Raw genomic sequence first — 22,397 nt, 5'->3', positions numbered from 1 at the left:
AGCCCAACGTCAAGGCCACCTTCTCAGTTCAATTTTTTGTGTATACACAGGGGTGCGCCAAGTGGCATAATTCAAATCAAATCGAAAAACGAAGCCAACAAGTTAATTATTTTAATTCAACTAATTTGATTTTAAAATTATTTGATTTAAAAGCGTTACGTATTGTATCATGAGGCCAGAGTGTTTGTGTTATTGTCGCGTAGGCTTACTTTAACCGCATAACAAACTAAATTCCAAAAGTTCAAAGGAAAGCAGGGATCAATTCTGATGTTAAACTGCGGATGGATGACTATGAAACGATAAAAATCTCTTTTTTTATAATTAAATATTTGAACTTTAGTTCCGAGCATATAGTTTGTGTAAATATTTAAAATGAAATGCTTTATCATTTATGAATTATGCAGTGCAAATTTAAATTAATTGCACAAATAGATTTTTTAATACGAGATAATTAAAATAAAAAAAATATCTGATTAGTCTGAAATTGGCATCCTAACCCAGACCAATAGCATTTTCTAATTTAAAAGGCCAGGTGTGCCGTTCGGTTGATTTAGAATCAAACCAAATCGTAAGATTAAAAAAATTAAATTATAATTTTTTAAAAATCAAATAAACGTGATTCGATTATATAATTAAATTTGAGAATAAAAAATAAAAGGAATCAAACTAAATCAAATAAACTAAAAAATCAAATCAAATCCTTGGACGGACCAGGAGTGAGTTCGTCGTATTCATATTGCACAAACTTTATACAGAGAAAGGGGCTGTAATTAATCTCCCACTGCCACTTGCTTTCTGGAACAGCATTTCCTCAAAAGTCGTGTAAATTTGGCCAATCAAACAATATAATTTCGGTCAGAAAAAATAAAGACTTGGAAATTTTATTTTTCCTTCCTTTTTCAGATCATACGTGGCAGCCACTTACATGGACATAACAAATCATGGACACCCGTCTACACAGTGTAAGTTGGTCAACTCACACGAGACAACGGAATATTTTAATTAATTAACGACAAAGCTGTGTTCACGTACGGGAGAGCCTATTGTTGGTGGTGATGGTGCCTTCCTTTGCTTGCATTTACTACCGCCTGTTCATGAGAATTACACACCTGAGTCTTGAATTTGCACCCCAACTTTTTCGTAAGTGACCCTCTCCATCCACGTGGACCATCCTTATCAATCTTATCGATCACTTTCTTCATTGTAGAACACTCTCTTTCCAGCTGATGCACCCGCGTCCTCATGCTATCCATATCTAGTCGTAGCACCTGATTCTCCCTCACTGCTGCCCTCCAGGTAGTACTCTCCCGTGCCTCCGCCGCCGCCGTCGCTGCAGCTCCCTCCTCTACATCTTCCTGTTCTCTTCTTATCAGCGATAGTCTAGCAGTTTCCTGCGGCGCCGTCTCCGTCGCTATTAATGTTCCGGCGATTGCGTGGCGGAGTTGTAACTGCTCGAAAAATAAAACTTGAACCACCGCCCGCAGTGGAAGCCGCTCGTTCTGTGCTGCGTGTGTGCAAGCCTCTAATGTCAGCTTTTGGCAATCCATTACTGCACAAATCTTTTCCCGCTCTGCTTCTGATATCCATGGATGAGCCTTGAGAGGAAAAATGCAGACTATACAGTTAAAATTATTATTAATTTAAGGAGCATAAAAGTTAACAAAATCTATATGGTGTTAATAGTTACCTTGAGATAAACGTCGACGGCTCTGTAAAGGCCGTCGTCGAAAAGCCTAGCTTGCTCTGGTAAAGAGATTGCCAGATTGTAGAATCTATCAGGTTTCAGATTGGCATCGGAGGCAATCTCAGCAAGATAACCGTCGATTAGTTTTCCGACGAGCATCAATGCCGGTGATCTCACATTGCGATCACCTTCCTCCTCCTCTGCTTCAACTCCGGCTGCATTTCTCTCTTCGAGTCCATCCAAAAAATAGCCTAGAATTCTCTCCAAGCAATCAACATCGTACAAAGTCTCGTTAAGATATGAATAACTAGGAATTAGTAGATCGTCCAGTGTAGCTTGCTCCAATTGTGATCCGATCTTCTTTTCCAACGCGGAACGACACGATTCTGACGCATTTAATATGTTTGCTGTTCTAAATAAGCCGAATAGAAACCTTGTCGCCGTTGAAGATCTGGAGCTCTTCTCTAATGGAAGATTTGAAATTATAGTCTCTAAAACTTCTCTATGTTCGCTCTCTGAAGCTATAGAGGAAGACGAAGATGGCTTCCGGTTCAATGTACATACGCCTGGAATATACTTCTTAGCATATAACATTAAACAACTCTCTATAATCTGTGGACTCAGATCTCGCGCTCTCATGGCGAGAATCAATCGCTTAAACAAAGGCAAACTTAAAAGCCCCAAATATTCAAACCATGAGGCCACATTAGCAAATCTACCACCAAAGGCGGCGGCTGTAGAAGCGGTGGCGGCTCCCTTTCTTCGCACGGCAGATTCAATCCCATTCCATAAAGCTTGATTGGATATGGGTTTATTCTCATTGGTTCCATCACTAACCGGCCAGCCAAACAGAGCCGGGTCGGCGGAGGAAGCCCTGGAAGCAATGGAATCAATGCAACGTTGAGTAATGCCTAGGCTCTCTGCAAGAGGCATAACTTTCTCACACGATTTTAACGCCTTTATCGACTCCTTGAGACTCTTGAGTACAGATTGAGAGAGAAACCGCTCTGTTTTAGAAACAAGATTGTCTTCTGAATATTCTTCCGTCATTTCAAGAAACTCTCCAGCGCAACGAAGTGGCGCGACGGTGGAAGAGGTGAGATCGACTTTAACGCCGTAGCAGAACTTGGCAGCCATCTCGAAAGTCTGCGAGCCGCCCGGAAAATCTGGAAGCGTAATCTGACAATGGATTTCCTCGATTTCGTCTTCAGGTTCTTTCTCTTCTCCTTCTCTTCCTGCAGTAGATGTTTCGTTTGTTTCTTGCTCTGTTATCAGTTGGTGAAGCTTTCGACTTTTAGACATCAAAGGAAACTGAACCAAGACATAACCAACAAAAATCAGGAAATATAGATGACTTATATTAGGTCATAGTATAGTCTTACAATCTACATAGATTTTCTGGGTATTATTAGGCTGACCTTGTGAAGATGAAAGGCCATATCTTCCACTTCTATAACAATATCACTTGGCAATCCAGTAGTGCAAAACCTGCAAGAAAACTTGAATTAATATCACCCGATGTTTTGTTGATTTTCCTTTAAAAGAAAAGGGAAATTAAAGATAGCTCTAACCATGCTTGACTCTTGGTGATGGTCTTCTCAGCTGCCATTTTTATCTTCTAAAAAGGAAAATCTATTCCTGTTTAGATGCCTTATGCAGACTAAGCTAGATCCATGAGTAGGAAGACAGTGGAGTCTTGAAAGAAAGCAAGAAAGCAAAATGTTTTTGCTTCTTTTTTGAGTCACAGTGTTTATTGAGGAAGAAAGAGTGAGTTTGGGTATCCAAATATAAACTCAGAACGGACAAAACAAATGAAAAAGCTTTAGCAGATTTCGAAAAAGTAGATCAATAATTTATTTATATCATTTCTTTACTAAAATTTCCCTTGCCTTTCTTTGAATCGGATCAGAATCCCAACCACTCCACAACTCAAACCTCTCTTCTGTATCTTTATACAGAAGAAAGAAAGTCTTTCTGGAAGAATTCTTTTTCCTTCCTTCCTAAAAAGGCCATCATTACATTTACCTCCCACTAGCAATAAACACATTGCTTGCTTGCTTTTTGCGTAAATTGTGGAATAATTTAATGTGATTTACCCTGTCAAGGACTTGTTTAAGCAATTACGCATGGCTCAATCAATCCAAATATCCAATTATCCAAGTCCAAGGTCATAGAGATTAATGATATGTAAATTACCTACCTTTATAGATTAATAATCAAAAAGAAGTGGGTGGGACATGCAAACATAATGAGTCTTAATCAGAGATTTCAACTTAGGCCTTGACGCTTGTCTTGTAATTAACAATCTCACAATCATAATCTTTAGTTGGAAGATACATCACAGCTAAAGCGACAAAAAGATAATGATGATTAGATCTTAATGATTTCTTCTTATTTTGGAAGCTAATAGTAATTTCTATTATATGTATGAAAGTCCAAATGGCAAGAATACAGAACTCTTAGCTGGTGCACTAATTTAGTTGGTGACAACACTATAATATTGATTATGCATGAAAGAGAGAAAATGAAGCAATTCTTTAAAGAGAGGGAGAAATTTTCAAACTTTGTAAAATTCCCATAGGATTCATCTAAAAATTTTACATGGAAATTAATGGTCACATGGAGATATGACCCACATAAAAAGAAAACCTTACAATTTCAAAATGGCTGATTTTTTTGAAATTCATTTCTCTTTACAAATGAATTCCCATTTCCTCCCTTGAAACTTAGGTCTGAAAACGAACAAAAAAATTAGAACAAGAAATGGGTTACAGTCTCATTTATAGCAGCATATCTACCATCCTACCTTCCTTCAAAACATTTATGGCCATATTAATTAGGTGACAGGAATAGCATGTGATCATCCATGAAACAGCTTAGAATGTTTGCATAATTTTGATAATGAAACATGAAATTATGAATAGAACCAGTAAATCGTACGGATAATTATCTAATTATTAAACTAAAAATTTTGATAATAAAGAATGGTTATGGTGATGTCAGAAATAGTGGCTATGGATTTTTAAAAGGAAAAAGAAACTCACCCCACAGCCCACCACTTGCATAGAACTGAATCTTCTGTTATAATAGTTGATTGTGAATGAAAGTTTCAAAGAGAGGGAGATGATTACTGTGAGTGGACTAATGGAGCCCTTTTATTTCTACATTTCACGTGGTTTGGTGACTAATCATTAGACAAAATGCACAAAAACAAGCAATTGCATAGTTCAGTAGGACACACACAGCAATTTTGTGGTATGTGAATGGCTTATGCCACTCTTAAATGAAAAGGACAACAAAAGCAGAACAATAAAGATCCAAAATTTATCAAAGGTCAGACCATATTTTTGCTTATAGAATGCTAAAATGTGGGTCACATTGTCTTGAATACATGAAACTATGGGTACTCCCTACCACTTCAGAGATTTTAGGGCACCATTTTCATCTTCCTAGAATCTCTCATTTTTAAGTTTCAATTTTAAATAACTTTCACTTCTCTCTCACCAAATTCCTACTGTTATAGCAAACAATAGCCAAGTAGGTTAGAAAATGGAATGCACAAAGACCATAACAAATCATCCAAAAAAAAAACCAAAACCCAAGAGACTAGTGCGTTAATCTGAAGCATTATGGCACCCTGCACAAGATAACAGGAGTTTGATTCTTTTATTAATTAAACCACACACTTATCTGTTCGTGAGCAAATAGAGCTTATTTAAAAATATAGGAACATGATAATTGGTCAATAAAACATTGACCCATTACATTATTTCTAATAACATCTCGCTGAGATATAGCCAAGCTTAGACAAATTTATTCTTGCAAGGGAAGGTTATATTTAGCCCCATCATCATCACTCTTACACCACTTCCTGTCGACCAACATCTTGAGATGTTTCAATACCTGCACGTACTTTTATGACGTAAGATTATTACATTAGATTAGCTTAATAAACATATGAGGAAGAATATATTCCAATTCTAAAATATAGCGTTGAAAGGTTGAACTGTTGAGTGTTAATATAGTTATTAAATGTTTGGAACAAAGAAATATCCAAGTTATTTAAATAATCATCTGAGTAACCTTAATTTTGCAGATAAATATACCTGCTGTGGTGGTTGTAGGTGAAGCTACTGACGGTTGCGGAGCAATAGCTTCCTCTGCACGAGTTGGGATGCGAACACCCGGCCATGATCGGCACATGCAGTGCTTTCCCTCCTCTATGCTACCATAGAGAGCGGCAAGATGCTTGCCACACCCGGCCCATGAATACTTCCCACATTTCTGGCAATCCACTCTAAAACACATGGTTTTGTTCACTATATATGTTACTAGAGATTTGTGTTTTGGTTAAATATGTTCTTTACTTCCCTTCTCCAGCCCCAGTTTATATTACCAATTTACCACTTCGATATCATCAAATTGCCTCGACATAATCGTTACAATAATACATATAAACAAACTTAGAGGCATGATACCTCGGAATCTAATGGCAACTATTTTACTAAGCTGCCGAATGAATATTTAAATAAACGAACACAATTTTTCAGGTGCGAACGAAGTAAAATAATACCCAAACCAGAAGGGATAGAAAATTTGCCAAAGATCAATGAATAAGATACCTTTAGTCATGAGTTGTTCAAGGACAAGATGAAATCAAACCGTTAATCATTGTCGGACTTACAATTAGGGTTTAGTATAAAAAACAAATGACTACCAAGTTTTCTTCTATAGTTTTGTCTTTGTTATTCCTTAGTACCTCGACGTATGGTGATATTTTTTAGACAATAAGTTGTTATCATTGTTGGTGCCCTCACTATCATTGCAACACCAACTGGTTGCTTTCTTACATTTGTGGTCCTGCTCATAATTCAGTTTCTCACATGATCAGTTACTTTCAGCTGCATTCCCTGCTCAATCATACGCTTTATCGAAATTTTCACTTTTCAAGTTCAAAAGATGTGTCTTAATGCAATATAATCCATCCACTCATCACGCCAATCACCATGACTTTGCTTCCATGTCCAACCTAACATGATCTAGTTTATTTGACACAGTTCTGGACCACCTATATCCTTTGTAATAAGGACATTAAAACATGTATAGCACTAGCACACACCTCAAGAATCCATGTAATACAGCAATTGGTTTCCTAAAATCATGACAGGTAGCCAACAATACCAAAGATAAGTATCATCTATAATCTATCATCACTAATTCTGCTAGACTAGAACTCAGCAAGAAACCAAACAAAACAAGCTTAAGTATATACAGGCATTCAGCACACAAAAGGTTTCAGATGCAGCACTATGGCTTAAAAAGGTTGTTTTCTCCAAGATTAACAAGTGAAGTGACAAGTTCAGAACAACTGAAATCTTTGCAAAGATGTTACAAGAGGCTGTAGAAATATTGTTTTCCAACTCATGTTGCAGAATGCATAATAGACATAAGTACTAGAACTTCCATCATACAACAGAATCCTGGACCAGGCACAAGTCCAAGTCACAGCCAATAAAGCAGCTTATAAAGATTCCCTGTGTCAATATTTTGATGGCAGAATACAAGACTGGAACTTACTGGTTTGGACTACACATGCCAAAGGATGGACCTTTAGATGGGAATGATTAATTTGAATTGCCATCTTTATCTGCTGAAGAATCCAATTCAGTTTTCTTCATTGGGCTTGATTCAGCTGAGCCTGTATTCATCAACACTCGCTTAACTCCTCTTCCCACAACACCAAGATGAGTGACTGCAGCCCCATTCGTGTGGGCAGTGGAAACAGTTGGAGAGTCAAAGCCTCCATTGCTGTTAGCAGTAGCCATCTGTGAAGAATTCACAACAGCTGGAGCAGCACTATCCTCTCCACCTTTTGCCTTGGCAGATACCATTCCCAGGATTTCAGAAAGAATTGATTTTGGGTTTAAGGCCAGCTGTTGAAGATCTTCGAGCTGCAAATCCAGAGATTTACATTAAACCCAAGATACTCAAATGAATTTTTCTAATATCTAACAGTGAGAGCATGAGACAAAGATGACCTTCTTTTCTAGCTCTCCAGACAAGCCAGTAAGTGTCTCAATCTCTGATTCTTTATCCGTCACAGATTTATCACTCTGCAAGGTATTGGATGACTGTTGGACACCTTCATCTAATTCAGAAACTGCAGATGATATTGCAGATTCGGAGGAACTCTTTACTTCATTTGTGAGCCGCTGTAGCCTGGACTTGCAAATTGATATAGCTTTCTGGCAATATGCTATTGCTTCCTGAGGCCTAGATCCAATCTCCAAGCACAAACATATGCGAAAATTTCTGAAATACAGTTAAGGATCTGACAAAGAAAAATGCTGAAGAAACATAAAAGATTTAGGATAATTGATTAAGAAAAGATACAAATTGAAGTATTTAGAACTGATTGAATAGATATTTCATTAGCAATAGATGATTCTTAATCATCCCAAATTGAGGAGTGTTCCAACCTTAACAAGGATACAGTTCTGCTAAATGTCTACTGTCTGGTTCAACAAGTCGTTCTAAAATGGATAGGGCTTTCTGGTAATCGCTGAGAGATGTTTCAATATCCTCTACATGAAGCATGACAAGAAGTACAAACCATATTTAAGACAAACAAGAGGCTTACAGAACCAAGCAGCATATTTTGTCCCAACATTTCAAGTTTCAGCTCAAATAGAGTAATTTATTTAAAATACCCTGAACTTTGCGGTTGGTATCAACTGTACCCTAAAATGACCTTAACCCCCTGGACACCCCAATTATAAATTTTTGTAATAATTCTACCCTAATTTTAAATTCTGATCTAAAAAATGAATAAACAATATAAAGCTGGGGCCCACTCCTGACATATGGGTTAATTTGTAACCCAACTTTGTTGAAGCCATTAAACGAACCGTTTAGCCAAGAGAAAACAACTCCAACCCTGTTCTTTCTCAGTAAGGATGGCTTGAAGATCTAGCTATAATCCCAAAATCCCTAACCTTAAACAACTTACCCAGACTTCAATTTTTCAATTCTGATCTAGTTTGGTCCTTGTTCTGTTTCATTCGAGTACCATGGAAATAATTATATTTTTAGTCAATCAAGCTGCTGTAGAGGGCCGAGGAAGATCTAATGATCTTGAAAGAGGGATGATTACAAGTAACACTTATGAAGCATCAAATTCAAGTGGCATCAAGTTTAACATCTAATGATTTCATTTTCATCTTAATTGTTTTTCTTTCTTCGCACATTTGTTACTTAATATTCTAATATACTTCATTTTAGATTTTGTAATTTTGAGATGGTAAAGGTTATGGTTGTGGATTTTAATGCTATGACCTGGATATCCATGCTCCTTCCCACCTTTTCATCACTTTCTTGTTTGGAATTGGCTCTTTTCCCCTTTTACATGCATGGGAAATCAAATTACTTTCCTATGTTTATTGTTGATAACACTTTCTCTGTGTTTGTAATGGTGTTCAGCCTTATGTTCTCACAGCAATTTCTGTATAATGTATGAAACAGTACAATTCTAGTTTTCATAGAATTTGCAGCTGATGGAAAACATAATATATTTGTATTGCCAAAAATCAATTGTTTTTACAATTTGCAGGTAGATGTAAGTATAGTGTTTAGGGTTATGGATTTTGGGATTATAGATCTTCACGCAATCCGTACCGAGAAAGAACAAGGCCGGAGTTGTTTTCTCTTGGCTAGATGGTGCATTTAATGGCTTCACCAAAGTTGGGTTGCAAACTAACCCATGTGTCAGGAGTGGGTCCTAGCTTTATATTGTTTATTCATTTTTCTGACCTGATTTAAAATTAGGATACAATTATTACAAAAGTTTGTAATTGAGGTGTCCAGGGAGTTAAGGTCGTTTTAGGGTGCAATTAATACAAACCGCAAAATTCAGGATATTTTAAATGAATTACTAGCTCAAATACCTCTTTCCAAAGCAACTTCCGCCAATGCTGATAGCACATCCACTTTGTCCATCGTGTCGCCTGAGTGTTTTTCAGCAATTGCCCTGGCAACATCTAGCATTTTCCATGCCAAGTCAAGGTCAGACTCATCCTCGTCAGCTTCTGCTATGTCTTCATCTTCACTATCCTCATCACCTTCTTCCTGATCTTTTCCACCAGAAGCTATAACAAAATAAAAAAGTAATAACAGGAAACAGTGAGAAATAGTATATTCTCGACAATAATACTGGTCATTTTCCACCATTTCAGGGCACATAAATGCTGGTTTCTCCACTCTCCATCTCTTTTCAATACATTTTTCCTGATCCTGATTGTAATTGTACTTTAAAATGATCATATGCATACTGTGTAAAGGGGAAAAGTGAAACGAGGGAGCTAAAAATGATTTGATTCCATAACTCATTACTTTTGTAACAAATCAAGTAGCCAAACCCATATAACAGTCTTGCAATTACATATAAATCTGAAACTTAAACCATAATTTACTGTGGTGAGTCTTCTTGGTCTATGGGAACAAGGGGCACAACCATGTCATTGAATGGTGGAAATGTAAAAACAAATATCAATATCTTCTCCCAATTATGATCCAATATCACCATCCTCTATCCTGATTGCTGTTAACCTTTTAACAATCACATGCATTTAAGTAACAAAAATAGCTGAAGGTCATGCAAAAAGAATTTAAAATACTATCATTGTATACACAGAGAGTGAGGAAGCCCCAAAAATCTAGATACTTTAATCCATTTAACTACTGTATATGTATGTGTGTGTGTGTGTGTGTGTGTGTGTATAAGCATATGATGCTGATAAACTTCAACAAGCATGGAAGCATGTTAATCACCACCATGAGCACAAGTGAAAAAGGTCCTTTGCCAACTTTATATATGAACTTCCAATACAGTAACACACACATACTATGATAGCAAAATACTAACCATCATTTGTTGCTCCTTGATGATTGGCATCAGTCCTGTCCTCATCAGCACTACTCGAAACAGAAGCAATCGAGGATTCTCCATTTATTGCACTTTTAACAGATCCATCTCTATCAGAGTCTTGTTTAGATTCATCATCCTTCTTGGGTACTGTAGCTAATGGATCAGCCTCCTCTTGAGCTTTGTACAAAAGTACACGTCCATATTGGTAGTATGCGTTCAGACATTCAAAGGCAAGTTCACCATAGTGTGCAACCCTATAATTACGAGGATTAACAAAGTATTCATAAGAGAGAGTCTCAAAGCACCCTCAAATCTTAAATTATCTAGTGAGAGATGCACAATAGATTAGAATAGCAGAGCAATTTTTGTAATGCCTATTCTTTCAGTACAAAATGGACATTCTAAAAACTCTATTACTAAACTATTTCTCTCTCTTGTAACTAAAGAATATCAAAATAACAGCTCCAAACTAGTAACCATAGACATCACAGCAGGCAAGCATGGCATGTTCTGAATGACAGTATAGGAAAACTCCTTATGGTAATTGCAAGCAATAAATTATCAAAAGTAGGCAAAGCTAGTACAAAAATAAAGAAGTGTCACTGGAAAACGAAACCCAAAATCATGCCATTTGTAAAGAAGGGAGTATCCGATAATTGTTTATCTGCCACACAAATTCTGGACACTTTATAGGATAAAGACGCAAATTTAACCGCTACTATCTTGTTCTTTGCCTCAGACCCCAAGGCCCAACACAGCCTACACCCTAGTCCCAACCAATGCAAAGAACATCACAAATACAGTTCAAGGGTTTATTATGAGCAGAGAACAGGAAGGTTTCACAAAACAATATATGAGCAAACCAAACATTATCACATGATAATAGCTACAAGTTAAAAGAAATGTTTGATAAACCCTAACTCTTTAAAAAAAATATCATCAAGAAGATAGAAAAAGAAAGACATATCAAGATCCAATTTCACTCTTTTTTTTTTAATTATTCTTTGCAATTCCTCAGCAACTAAAATTAGAACCAAAATAAATAAGAAAAATTACATCGAAATTGAAACCCTAACCTGATTTCTAGGGCACGGCTGAAACACTCGGCGGCCTCGCCATAATCACTTTCCTTGAGGGCTTTTGTTCCTCTCTCCGTCAACTCGGCAGCTAACTCTAGCGATTTGTCTTTATCATCATCGGAAGTCATAGCCGGAGCTTCTTCGTTGCTGTTGATATTGTTGCAAGTGGACTCGGTGCCGCCCAGCGCGTTCGATTCGATAGTGGCTTCATTCGAAGGTTGGGCTTCCGCTACGCTTGGGGCCTCAACGAGGGTTTCTTCAGTCATTGTCACTGATGATTCAGATATCACAGCTTCTTCTTCCGCCATTGTTGAATTCTCGATTTTAGAATATGAAAATGTGAGAGGGAAATGATTTTGGTGTATTTAATTTGGCGCTTCAAAACCCTGTTTTCTGGCGGAAAAAATTGGATAAAGCGAGGGAAATTTCACGAAAAAGTATGTTTATCCTTTATACGGCATCGTTCTCATTTTCGCAGCTAAATGACTGTATTGCCTACTAGTACATGAAGCAATCTGTTCAACGACTTGACTACTTTTGTAATTTTATTGTTTTACAATTACAGTTGAAAAACGCTGCGCACCACATATATTCATCGTCTTTTCAAAAAGATAATCTTGCTCTCTTTCAGTTGCACAGTCGATGGCTTCCGCATCTTCTCCCTCTCTTCTCCACACGCTGTCGTTTCGTCGGCCTCCATCCTGCCAGGCGCACGCTCCTAAATCTGTGCCGGCATCTTTCACCAGCAGAAGGAAGTTGTTTTTCCTTCTAACAGCAGCACCGGCATTGACGGCAAGAGAATCGGTGTCCATTGCGGAGGATATACCGCTGTTCGGGTTAAGGAAGAAGCTTAAGCAAGCGGAGGAAGAGGCGGAAGAGCTCGTGAGGGAAGGGTTTGAAACGGCTGAGAAGGGACTTGTAACGGCCGAGAAAGGGATAGAAACGGTGGAGAAAGGGATCGAAACGGCGGAGAGAGGTGTCGAGACAGTAGAGAGAGAAATTGAGGGAGCAGTGAGCTTTGGGGCATTGGCACAGGCCGTTGTGGTGGCGGGAGCGGAAGTTTTGGGTGTTGTAGTGGCTACTTCCGTCGTAAATGGGATTTTGGGACCTGAAGGTCGAAAATCATGATTTGCTTCTGGTAATGCGATGTGTTAAGAGTTTCAATCGAGTAATGTAAATTCAAATCTGGTTTTCTAATTTATTACCATTTTGATTAGTATGCTGTAGTAATGCAGTTGATGATGGATTATGTGCTGGAAACATAAATTTTTGCAGAAAATTTTCTCTGTGGTCTGAAAATTTTTTTGACTGGAAAAATTTTCCTCTTCGTTCATCAACCATAGAATTTCATTTTTCTTTTTTCTTCGATAGAAAAAATATTGTCATACTATACTTTAATAAACAAAATTATTCCATTAAATTAGAAATTAGTAAAAAAAAAATTAATTTTATAATTTGACATAATTGTTAATTATTGTGTAGATGTTTAACAAATGCCATGCTTTTTATATATCTTGACAAAAATTAATGGACAATAATTTTCATATTTTTAATCATTTAATAAGTATTTAATAAATATGATTTTGTAAATTAATATGTTTAGTATTTATAATTTTATAAGTTAAAGTGTTGAATATGTAAAATTTTAATAATTAAGATCCTAAAAATTGAGGTGTCACTAAATTTTTATTATAAAATTCAAGTGTCACTAAATTAAAAAAAAAAAAATCTCAAGGCTCAAATTTGGATTGTCCGGTTTGATTCAGAAGAGCTTACGAAGACAAGGATGGGCTGTCGTTCGATGACTTGCCGTTGAGCTCCGGAATATGTTAAAACGATGTGTCAGTTAGCATGTGGGTTTAAAACCCATGGAACGGCAATAAGACTGGCTAGTATATGTACACGTCAAAAAAAAAAACGACATTGAAAGACGAGGCTCAATGCAGATTACGCGCGTTCGTCCAACGACCGGTGGATCAATTTTTCAAATAAAGAGTAATTCAAATTAGCAATAAAATGTCTCTCTCGAGACTAACCTGTCGTTCACCATCAAACTCCTTGTCGTCTATCATCAGCACACGCCAAAGTCTAAATTGGATTTATCCAATAAAATAATTGAAAATCAGAACACCTTAAGGAAGAAATTCTCGAAGAAAAATCTCCATGGCTCGTGTGGCTTCGAATCCTTTAGGCCTCCATAGATTCCGGCCATATTTTCAAGCCGATCAACTTCCACAGCTGCTCATGAAATCCTCTCTTCGCTGCCAAACTAAGCCTAGCCGGTTACCAACCATTATAGCTTGCCAAACAGACTCCAAACCCACCGAAACCTCCACAAAGGTACTGTTTTTTTCTTTCTTCTTCCGTTTCTATATGAAAGACCTAACTTTCCTATATTTCAATGCAGGAGAAGGTGCTTGCTGAGTCTGCTTCAGTAACCGATACTAAAACCGAAGGTTCAACTTCGTCCCCCACCTCTGGATTGCCCGTTCCCAATAAAGATTTAAATAGGCAAATAGCGGCGGTTTCTGTGCTTGCGGCGCTGGGGCTTTTCTTATCCGCGCGGCTGGATTTCGGTGTTTCTTTAAAGGACCTGTCTGCTTATGCTGTACCATACGAAGAGGTTTTTATATATTACGTTTCTGTGTCAAAAAGCTTATTTTTCTAGCTTTGTATTTTTTTTTTTTTTTTAACGAAAAAAGAAAGGATATTTATGTAGGCTCTCTCCAATGGAAAGCCCACTGTTGTGGAGTTCTATGCGGATTGGTGTGAAGTGTGTAGAGAGTTAGCTCCAGATGTTTACAAAGTTGAACAGCAGTTCAAGTAACGATCTTTTTATATATATTTATTTGATCACTTTTGGTCTCTAAAAATGACCAACTCCATTGATTGACAAATTGTGCAATTTTTTTGTCTTTTTGGGTAATTATTGGCTTGTTTAATTGCTTTGTTTTAGTCTATTTTCACTTTTTTTAGTGATAGCTGCCTTTTGTTTTATTTAGGGATCGTGTTAATTTTGTTATGCTGAATGTTGACAATACAAAATGGGAACAAGAACTTGATGAGTTTGGTGTTGAGGGTATTCCACATTTTGCATTCCTGGACAAAGATGGGAATGAAGAGGGTAATGTGATTGGTAGATTTCCGAGACAGTTCCTCCTTGAGAATGTAGATGCTCTTGCTCGCGGGGAAGCAAATGTTCCTCATGCTCGTGTTATTGGACAGTATTCAAGTGCTGAATCTAGGAAGGTGCACCAAGTTGTTGATCCTAGAAGTCATGGATAGATGCTATTCCTCCTTCAAAAGTGACCCGACTGATTGTCACTTGAAGTGTAGCTCGAAGGTAATATGTTTCCCAATTACTGATGTTCTTCTCCTTGTACCAAATTTCTGCAAGTCTGTAGGATGAGGCGGCATTAATTTAGAGATGATGTTCATGGGATAAGACCAAGGTTCTCTGTTAGCATGGAACACTTCCTTTGTCAGGGTTCACATTCATTTGAAAGGGTCTTTTCTGAAAATGAATCCAAGAAGTAATTTTGATCAATTTATAAATTGCTTCATTTGGTTGCTAATGCATTAATATAATCTTATTTGAGTACATCCATATCAAGATGCATTAGCACATGATTACAATTTATTCCTTTCATAAGCCAAGAACTCATGACATTGAAGGAGTACAACTTGGCTTTACCTTTGATGATGGAATTTTTTTTTGAAAGCATCTATGCATTTGCTTCGTTTTTTTCAATCTTGAATTGAATGCTTTAGGCCATCTATTGCACTTGTCTTAAAATATGACTCCAGTAAAATGATTATGTGTCAGATTGCCTTTCTCAATGTGAGGCAAGCCATATCATAGGTAAATAGGAATGTTCTATTTTTGCCAATGAGCCAAGTAAATGTGTTTCAAGCATATATGTTACTTTCATATAGTAAAGCTTGACCGTGCGCAAAATGTATCCAGGAGCTAATCTTAATTGTTTCTGCAGATTGAACATTTACATCAAAATTGAGATTGCATTGTTGTTCACTTGCCAAGAAGCAGCTATGAAATTGTAAAAACTTACACGTTTCTACAGGTTCAATTTGTTTCTTGATTATAATTTCTTTCTACGGAAGAATTTCGTGTATTGTATAACCTGCAGGTATTGATGTACAAAATACTAATTGATACATATTCCCGATATTAATTGTGAATGGCACTTGCAATTTACTTATATGCCTCGTAGACTTTTGCTTTCAATGGGGGACATTGCATGTCACTCTCAGTTTTGCTAATGATTTTAGTCTTGCATGGCTGTCCAGTTACTCAAAACAGAAGTTTTATATGAACAGATTGTTGCACTTTGATCTCTCATGCAATATGAATATTCTCCAAGTAGATAAGTGGACTGTGGATTACTGTTAAGATACAAGTCGTATCATCATAAAACGACAGCGTGAAAGTTAAACACAGGTCGCTGCTGTTTATTGGTTACCATTGTTTTTTTTTTTTTATTCGATATTATATACAATGAATTTTTACACGATGCATTATCGACATTAGTAACAAACACGATGCATTATCGACATCAGTAACAACAATTTGAAAGCCCGATGCATTATCGACATCAGTAACAACAATTTGAAAGCCCATTAGAGGCGTTATAAAGCTCATTCAGATAAGACAATCCACTACAAGGAGAAGGAATTAAATGCCACGATATTAAGAATTGAACCTCGGCATCACCCTAGTCACTATGCTAGGGCTCACTTGCATTGGTTACCCTTGTTATTGTTCTTTTCTTTTTGTTTTTTAACTAATGTGGAAAAGAAATATTATTGTAACTGAAAATTATTTTTCTTTATTTCTAGGACAAATTTTTATTATAGAAAAATGACCAAAAATAGAAAATGATTCTAAAAAAAAGTCTCTTATGGTTTTTTTCATTCAACATAAAAGAAGTGTAAAAATGTTAATGTAAAAGGTAAATTTAAACTTCTGTCAATCCACCACGGAAAACAAATGAAGGAAAATTAGCTTAGATGTGGGTTACCCCCTCAAAAAATAATGCTCATGCACACACCATTCTTTCTAAAATATATGCAGAATAACTTTTTTTTTTTCTTTTTTTTTTCTCTCTTTTCAATATTGTCAACATTTTATGCGAAAAGAAAACGAGAGATAATAGGTCGAAATACAAAGATTTACATATATATCTATCAAAGATCTATAAAAACAGTAAGTAATGAAAAAAAACACTATAAGATACTTCAATTGTATTCACATAATAAAGTATTTGAAGTCAAGCACACAAAAAAATCAGCCTTTTTGTCACTGAACTGCATTACCCAACAAGCTATTTGTTGAAGGTGAACTCTGTTCGCTTAACCATGGATCTTGAACAGAAACAGGGGAGCTATCTTTAACTTCTTCCAATGAAGTCAAACAATCTGCTGCCCTTTGAGGAACAAGCAATCTCCGGCTCACTACCGCTGCCTTCTTAATTGAAATAACACTCAGCGACTTCTCACTTCCATTGTCCGGTGATGAGCAAGAGGAAGCTGCCGGTGAGGCTGTGTACATATTTGGAACCCAAGCACTAAGCCTAATGTGCTCTAACTCTTCAGCTACTTCCATCATACTAGGCCTCATATCCCTATGAAAAGCAAGACATCTAAATGCAAGCTCAGCTACATTATGTATGGATGATAATGTCCAAGCATCCCTATGCGGATCGAGGTGTGGATCTATTATCTCGTCCACGCAACCTCTACCTATCCTATCAATAGCAAGTGCAGCCAAGTTTACCTCACTGTGAGGTCGAGAAAAATCAACGACTCTTAGTGCTGTTATGATCTCTACAAGAACTACTCCAAAACTGTAAACATCGCTTTTGTCAGAAAGATGGAAATATTGATGATACTGAGGATCAAGATAGCCTGGAGTCCCTTGTGGTGCAGTTGATATATGGGATGACTCCGTCATTCCAAGTCTAGAAAGACCGAAATCAGCAACCTTTGACTTGTAGTTGTAATCCAACAGTATATTGCTAGATTTGATGTCTCTGTGATAAATTGGCGGATTCATTACAGAATGCAGATAGGCAATAGCATTAGCAGTTTCAGCAGCAATGGTGAGCCTTATTGTCCATGGAAGCCCTTTGCCTCTCTCTCTTTGTAGATGCTCACACAGAGTTCCATTAGGCATAAATTCATAGACGAGTATAGGTTCACCCTCCTCTATGCAACATCCTAACAGGCGTACTAGATTCGGATGACTTACAGAAGAAAGGAGCTTAATTTCATTCATGACTTGATCAATGCTATCAGTATCTCTATGACGAATCTTTTTTATGGCAACCCACTCATCACTGTGCAGTTTTCCTGCATATACAGTACCATATGCTCCAGTTCCAAGTCTTTGTTTCTCAGAGAAGCCATTAGTAGCTTTTTCAATTTCTTTGAATGCATAAAAAGGAACACTTGAGTTGCCTGCAGTTTGGTATAAAAGTCGCCTTGCACTCAACCTGTTTCTCAAAGAAGTGGAACGCCGTCGGATAAAGTAACACATAAATGCCAAACCACACATTAATAAAGCTCCAGCAATAACACCTGAGAACAGAACAATGTGGACACCAAATTCCAGAATTGAGTAAATGTATGCAGCAGTACACAAAACAAATAACACATTATTTTTTGCTGCTACAGTTTCAGAAACTTACCTCCAACAAGAACACCGACTCTAGCTGTTCCACCACATTGGCCATTTATGTACTTTGAAGGATTGCAGCCAGATACTGACAATATAACAACAAAAAAATATCAGCAAAAATTGTCTAATTGAAAATTTTCAAGGCTATATGAAGTTCCAAATGTGATAATTGGATATCATATGCTTAAATATTTATCTAAATCAATTCCCAATTGCATTCTCAGGCTTAGCCTAACTGCTAGTGCACGTAAGGCTTCGACATAAACTCAAATTCAAATCTATCTATCAGCCATAACATTTCTTGACAACTTATGGTAAACCAATTTTTAAATCCAAAAAAAAAAAAAAAAAAAAAAAAGCCAAATCAAACATTTCTCATGCACAAATGTGTAGACAAAAATCAATGTCATATTTTGCCAAGTCAACATCAATATATTTGATCAAATGGTTCTGTTCACCTAAACATTTTTCCCCCTTTAATTTAGCACTTAAAGTCAAAAAACAGGGTGGTGATTTTTCAATACTAGAGGAGACAACAAACAGGGCAGGTATACTGCACTAATTATGGTCAGACTTGTGTGTGTATTAAGCCATAAAATATAGTGAAAAATGTGATTAAATTTATCTTTGAACAGGTCCAAGATGACTTTGTGTACATTTTTGAAGTAACAAAAGTCAAAATTTTACATTTCCCTCATTTTTTTAAATCTAGAGCAATCCTTTGCAATTTACATCATCCAAAGAGGTATTCAAAGATTTTTATGTTACTTTGCATAAAAGTAACTAATTAATAGTAATCAAACTTTGTTAAACTAATAAATTTTCTAAAACTAAAATGGATTAAAGTGATAGGGTAAGAACTCTTGAACCCTGATTTTTTTTTTCTTTCCCTTGCTAGAACTCTTTAAGGATTTCTGATTACTAAAAGGAATGGCTTTCATCCATAATCTAAAACCAATGATATTGGAGCCAAAAAAATACTACCTTTTTCATAAACTTTTCAGAAGAGTAATGTCTTTACTGTTAAGCTCCAACCAAAATTTAACGAATCCTTCATTAGGGTAATATTCCTATATATGGTCCATAACCATCAGATCATATTCCACATTCCTAATTTTTCTTTTTCAACTTTTATGACCATGGACCGACCAATTCCCTATTGAAATGTCTTTCTCCAATTAGCCAACTCAGGGCCACTTGCCCCTGGTCAAAAGACAACCCATACCCACCTCCCCAACCCCACCAAAAAAAATCAACATACTAAATAAATAAAGGATCATAAGCAAATTAATTGATCAAAAAAGACCGAGTTGACTCACCGCTCCGGCAACCTTCACCGTCCTTGAACCCATCTCCGGTATACCCATCATTACACCGGCACCGGAATCCAACCTTCCCGTGATCATACTTGACTGAAGTGCAATTCCCATTATGTGAACAAGAATCATTGTTACAGAAACCTTCAAGCCACCAATCCAACTCTACTCTTTCGAACTCGAGAGAGATGACCCGGCTATTCGACCCAATAGCAAACGAAGAGAAAACGAACTTACAATGAGTAGAACTTAAGTTCCCATAATTCAAAACATCCATTCCCGATCTTTCCCTCGAATAGCAACTTATGTTATCACTTTTAGCATCACAATTCTGTATTGGCAACTGATCTGAAAACGAACTCGTCGGTATAACACAGGTGGACAAAGAACTATTGCAATTTTGAAGAAGTAACCCATTTCGCCAAGCTGGAGCATAATTATGGCCAAACAGAGATTCGATTGATTCGAGAGAACGATTACATTTGGCTGGAAGATATATAAAGATTCCACTTGGAGTTATATTTTGTACTATAAATTCTCCGATTTTGACATCCCCTGTTTCTCGATTGCAATTTAATCGGATCTTGCATCCATCAGAAAACCCAAAAGGGTGTGGAACCCGTTTGGTTGAGTTACCGATTCCACAAGAATTCTGGCAAGGGATCGATGAGTTATGATGGCTATGAGCTCTCAAGAAAATTGAAGTGAGTATTATAAGAACTAAATGAGCTTCTTCAAAAATCATTCTTGATTACTATTTGAAGAGACTTGAATCATTTAACCTTAATTTTCTGCAGAAAAAAGAAAACAAGAAATAAGCAAACTATCGAGAATCAAGTATTTTCTGTTGGGAAGTTGGATTAGATAGGAAGAGAATTAAAAGCAGAGGTTTTTGGTGCCGTTGGGAAGCCATCTGAAACCAATAAATGCTCCATAGAATAGAGGTTCATAAATAGTACTTAGTAAATTTTCATGACATTTCAAAAAAGAAAAAAGAAAGTAAAAATCTTTCAAAAGGAAATTGCTTTTAGGGTTGGTTGGTCAAGAATTTATGAGTCATTACCTTTTCTTCTGAGACCTTCTTCAATGACTGGGTAATTGCTCTGCAATTTCCAACTCAAGCTATAGACACAAAAAACTCTGCTTTTATTTACTTAGAGAAAGAAAAAAAATCAAAAGCCCCACAAAACCCCCCTCTTCTTTTTCCGTCTCCTTTCCTTTTTTTGTCTTAATTTCTGGTTTCTATAATCAAACAGTGCAGAAGTAAAAAACAGGAAAAAGAAAAACACTCAAATAGGGAAGAAGAGGTTGGTTTTTCATGACTAAATACATAATTTTAACATGACCAAAATACCCTTGAACATTAAGACCATGGACTGGAGAATATGAACATTGTTACAGTAGAAAGACAAAGAGAGAAGGGTAGAGTCAGCACGCAATTATAAAAGGTTTGACTAGAATAAAGTATGTGATGTGTGGACAGGACAGCATCTAAACCTCTTTTATTTATGTTTTTCTTTTGAGATAATGAATAATTTTTTATTTGAGGAATTTGAGAAAGGAGGGAGGTGGGCCTTCACCACCCTTCTCAATCTCATGGGCTATAAATATCATATCCTATGTCACAAATGCCGTTCCTTATGCTTTCATTCAACTCATTGGAAATTTATAGTTTACTTATAAATCAAATAAATAAAAATAAAAATATATTATTTTTTAAATATGTAATCAGAAATATTAGAAAATTTATTTTTCATCAATTTAATCTACAAATAAAACCAGTTCAATGAGTATTTATAAAGATAAATTACAAATAAGCTCGACTAAATTGTCACATTTTTATCCAATTCTCTAATAAATGTTACATATTGATTTTATATTAAATGAAATTAAAAAATTAATCTGATCTAATTTGAGTATATTCGAATTGAATTAATATATATTTATATTTAATTTATTTATAAATGGATCAAATTTTATCCGTTCCATTTATATTAATGGTTGGTATTTCTATATTTATTGAATACGTGCAATTTTGGGATAGAGCACCTAATCCTTTTTTTAGTTCCATTGGAGTAACTAGTAAGAAAAGATCATGCTACGGAATATTTTTTAAATATTTATATAGGGATATAAAGTCAACTAAATCAAAGTTTTTTATTCTCTTTTTGACTAAATGAAAAATAGACCAAATGATTATATACTATCATTTTTTTTTTTTTTTGTGGACTTCTCCACGTTACCTATGTATATGGCTAAATTTTGTTTTTCCTTTTTTTTTTTTTTTTTAAAGAAAGGAGAGAGAGGAAGACCTATTTAATTAATTAAAATTGAAAATGATTGATATTAAAAAATATTTTTTTGGGTATTAGTATTAATAAATATTTTGATTTAGAAGAAGTTCTTAATTGACTCTAGGAAATAATGGAAAATAAGATCCTCAATACACAAAACCAATTAAAATAATTTTTTAATTCAAATGATAATATTTTTAATTATTAATAAATTCATAAATAATTGAGGGAAAATAAAAGGGTAGAGATGTAAAATGAGTAAAATGTTGACTGAGGTCTCTTTCGTACGTGGATTAGCCGTGTTTTCTCTGCGCAGACGTTAGCCGTATAGAATAAGCTCGCTATAGACAACTTCACAGTTATAAATAAACCATCTTTCTTGACCACGACACTTCTCTATTTTC

General features: G+C 36.0%; 5 protein-coding genes across 6 annotated transcripts; 2 read left to right on the top strand and 3 right to left on the bottom strand.

Annotated features, from left to right (window-relative positions):
- Positions 1-688: 688 nt before the first annotated feature.
- Positions 689-3,659, bottom strand: LOC105639622 (Phototropic-responsive NPH3 family protein). Its single transcript, XM_012223736.4, has 4 exons — positions 3,256-3,659; positions 3,103-3,172; positions 1,688-2,995; positions 689-1,595 (listed from the first exon to the last, which is right to left on the bottom strand). The coding sequence occupies exons 1-4, from the start codon at positions 3,291-3,293 to the stop codon at positions 1,041-1,043; spliced, it is 1,971 nt and encodes a 656-aa protein (XP_012079126.1). The 5' UTR covers positions 3,294-3,659; the 3' UTR covers positions 689-1,040.
- A 3,318-nt stretch (positions 3,660-6,977) lies between these two features.
- LOC105639623 (Tetratricopeptide repeat (TPR)-like superfamily protein) lies at positions 6,978-12,096 on the bottom strand. The gene is made up of 6 exons (XM_012223737.3): positions 11,684-12,096; positions 10,605-10,861; positions 9,628-9,828; positions 8,178-8,268; positions 7,723-7,996; positions 6,978-7,635 (listed from the first exon to the last, which is right to left on the bottom strand). Exons 1-6 carry the CDS (start codon positions 11,992-11,994, stop codon positions 7,309-7,311), a joined length of 1,461 nt encoding a protein of 486 aa, XP_012079127.1. The 5' UTR covers positions 11,995-12,096; the 3' UTR covers positions 6,978-7,308.
- Positions 12,097-12,271: 175 nt separating this feature from the next.
- Positions 12,272-12,902, top strand: YCF37 (homolog of Synechocystis YCF37). The gene has a single exon (XM_037635474.2). The coding sequence runs from the start codon at positions 12,329-12,331 to the stop codon at positions 12,812-12,814; it is 486 nt and encodes a 161-aa protein (XP_037491402.1). The 5' UTR covers positions 12,272-12,328; the 3' UTR covers positions 12,815-12,902.
- Positions 12,903-13,717: 815 nt separating this feature from the next.
- Positions 13,718-15,906, top strand: HCF164 (Thioredoxin superfamily protein). 2 transcript variants are annotated; one of them, XR_002285056.3, is made up of 5 exons: positions 13,728-14,026; positions 14,094-14,309; positions 14,406-14,509; positions 14,689-15,029; positions 15,679-15,906. XR_002285056.3 is itself a non-coding variant. In XM_020681620.3 (4 exons), exons 1-4 carry the CDS (start codon positions 13,850-13,852, stop codon positions 14,969-14,971), a joined length of 780 nt encoding a protein of 259 aa, XP_020537279.1. In that variant the 5' UTR covers positions 13,718-13,849; the 3' UTR covers positions 14,972-15,287. The 2 variants fall into 2 exon arrangements, 1 of the variants encoding a protein (XP_020537279.1); XM_020681620.3 differs by lacking the exon at positions 15,679-15,906 and having other exon boundaries at positions 13,718-14,026; positions 14,689-15,287.
- Positions 15,907-16,859: 953 nt separating this feature from the next.
- Positions 16,860-21,055, bottom strand: LOC105639627 (Protein kinase superfamily protein). Its single transcript, XM_012223740.4, has 4 exons — positions 20,763-21,055; positions 19,703-20,490; positions 18,394-18,468; positions 16,860-18,283 (listed from the first exon to the last, which is right to left on the bottom strand). The coding sequence occupies exons 2-4, from the start codon at positions 20,442-20,444 to the stop codon at positions 17,004-17,006; spliced, it is 2,097 nt and encodes a 698-aa protein (XP_012079130.1). The 5' UTR covers positions 20,445-20,490; positions 20,763-21,055; the 3' UTR covers positions 16,860-17,003.
- Between the last annotated feature and the right edge of the window lie 1,342 nt (positions 21,056-22,397).

The sequence above is a fragment of the Jatropha curcas genome, chromosome 3, assembly GCF_041381405.1.
Source record: "Jatropha curcas cultivar XTBG-Jc1 chromosome 3, XTBG_Jcur_1.0, whole genome shotgun sequence".
In the NCBI taxonomy this organism is placed as follows: Eukaryota; Viridiplantae; Streptophyta; class Magnoliopsida; order Malpighiales; family Euphorbiaceae; genus Jatropha; species Jatropha curcas.
This window is presented reverse-complemented; position numbering and strand designations above follow the sequence as displayed.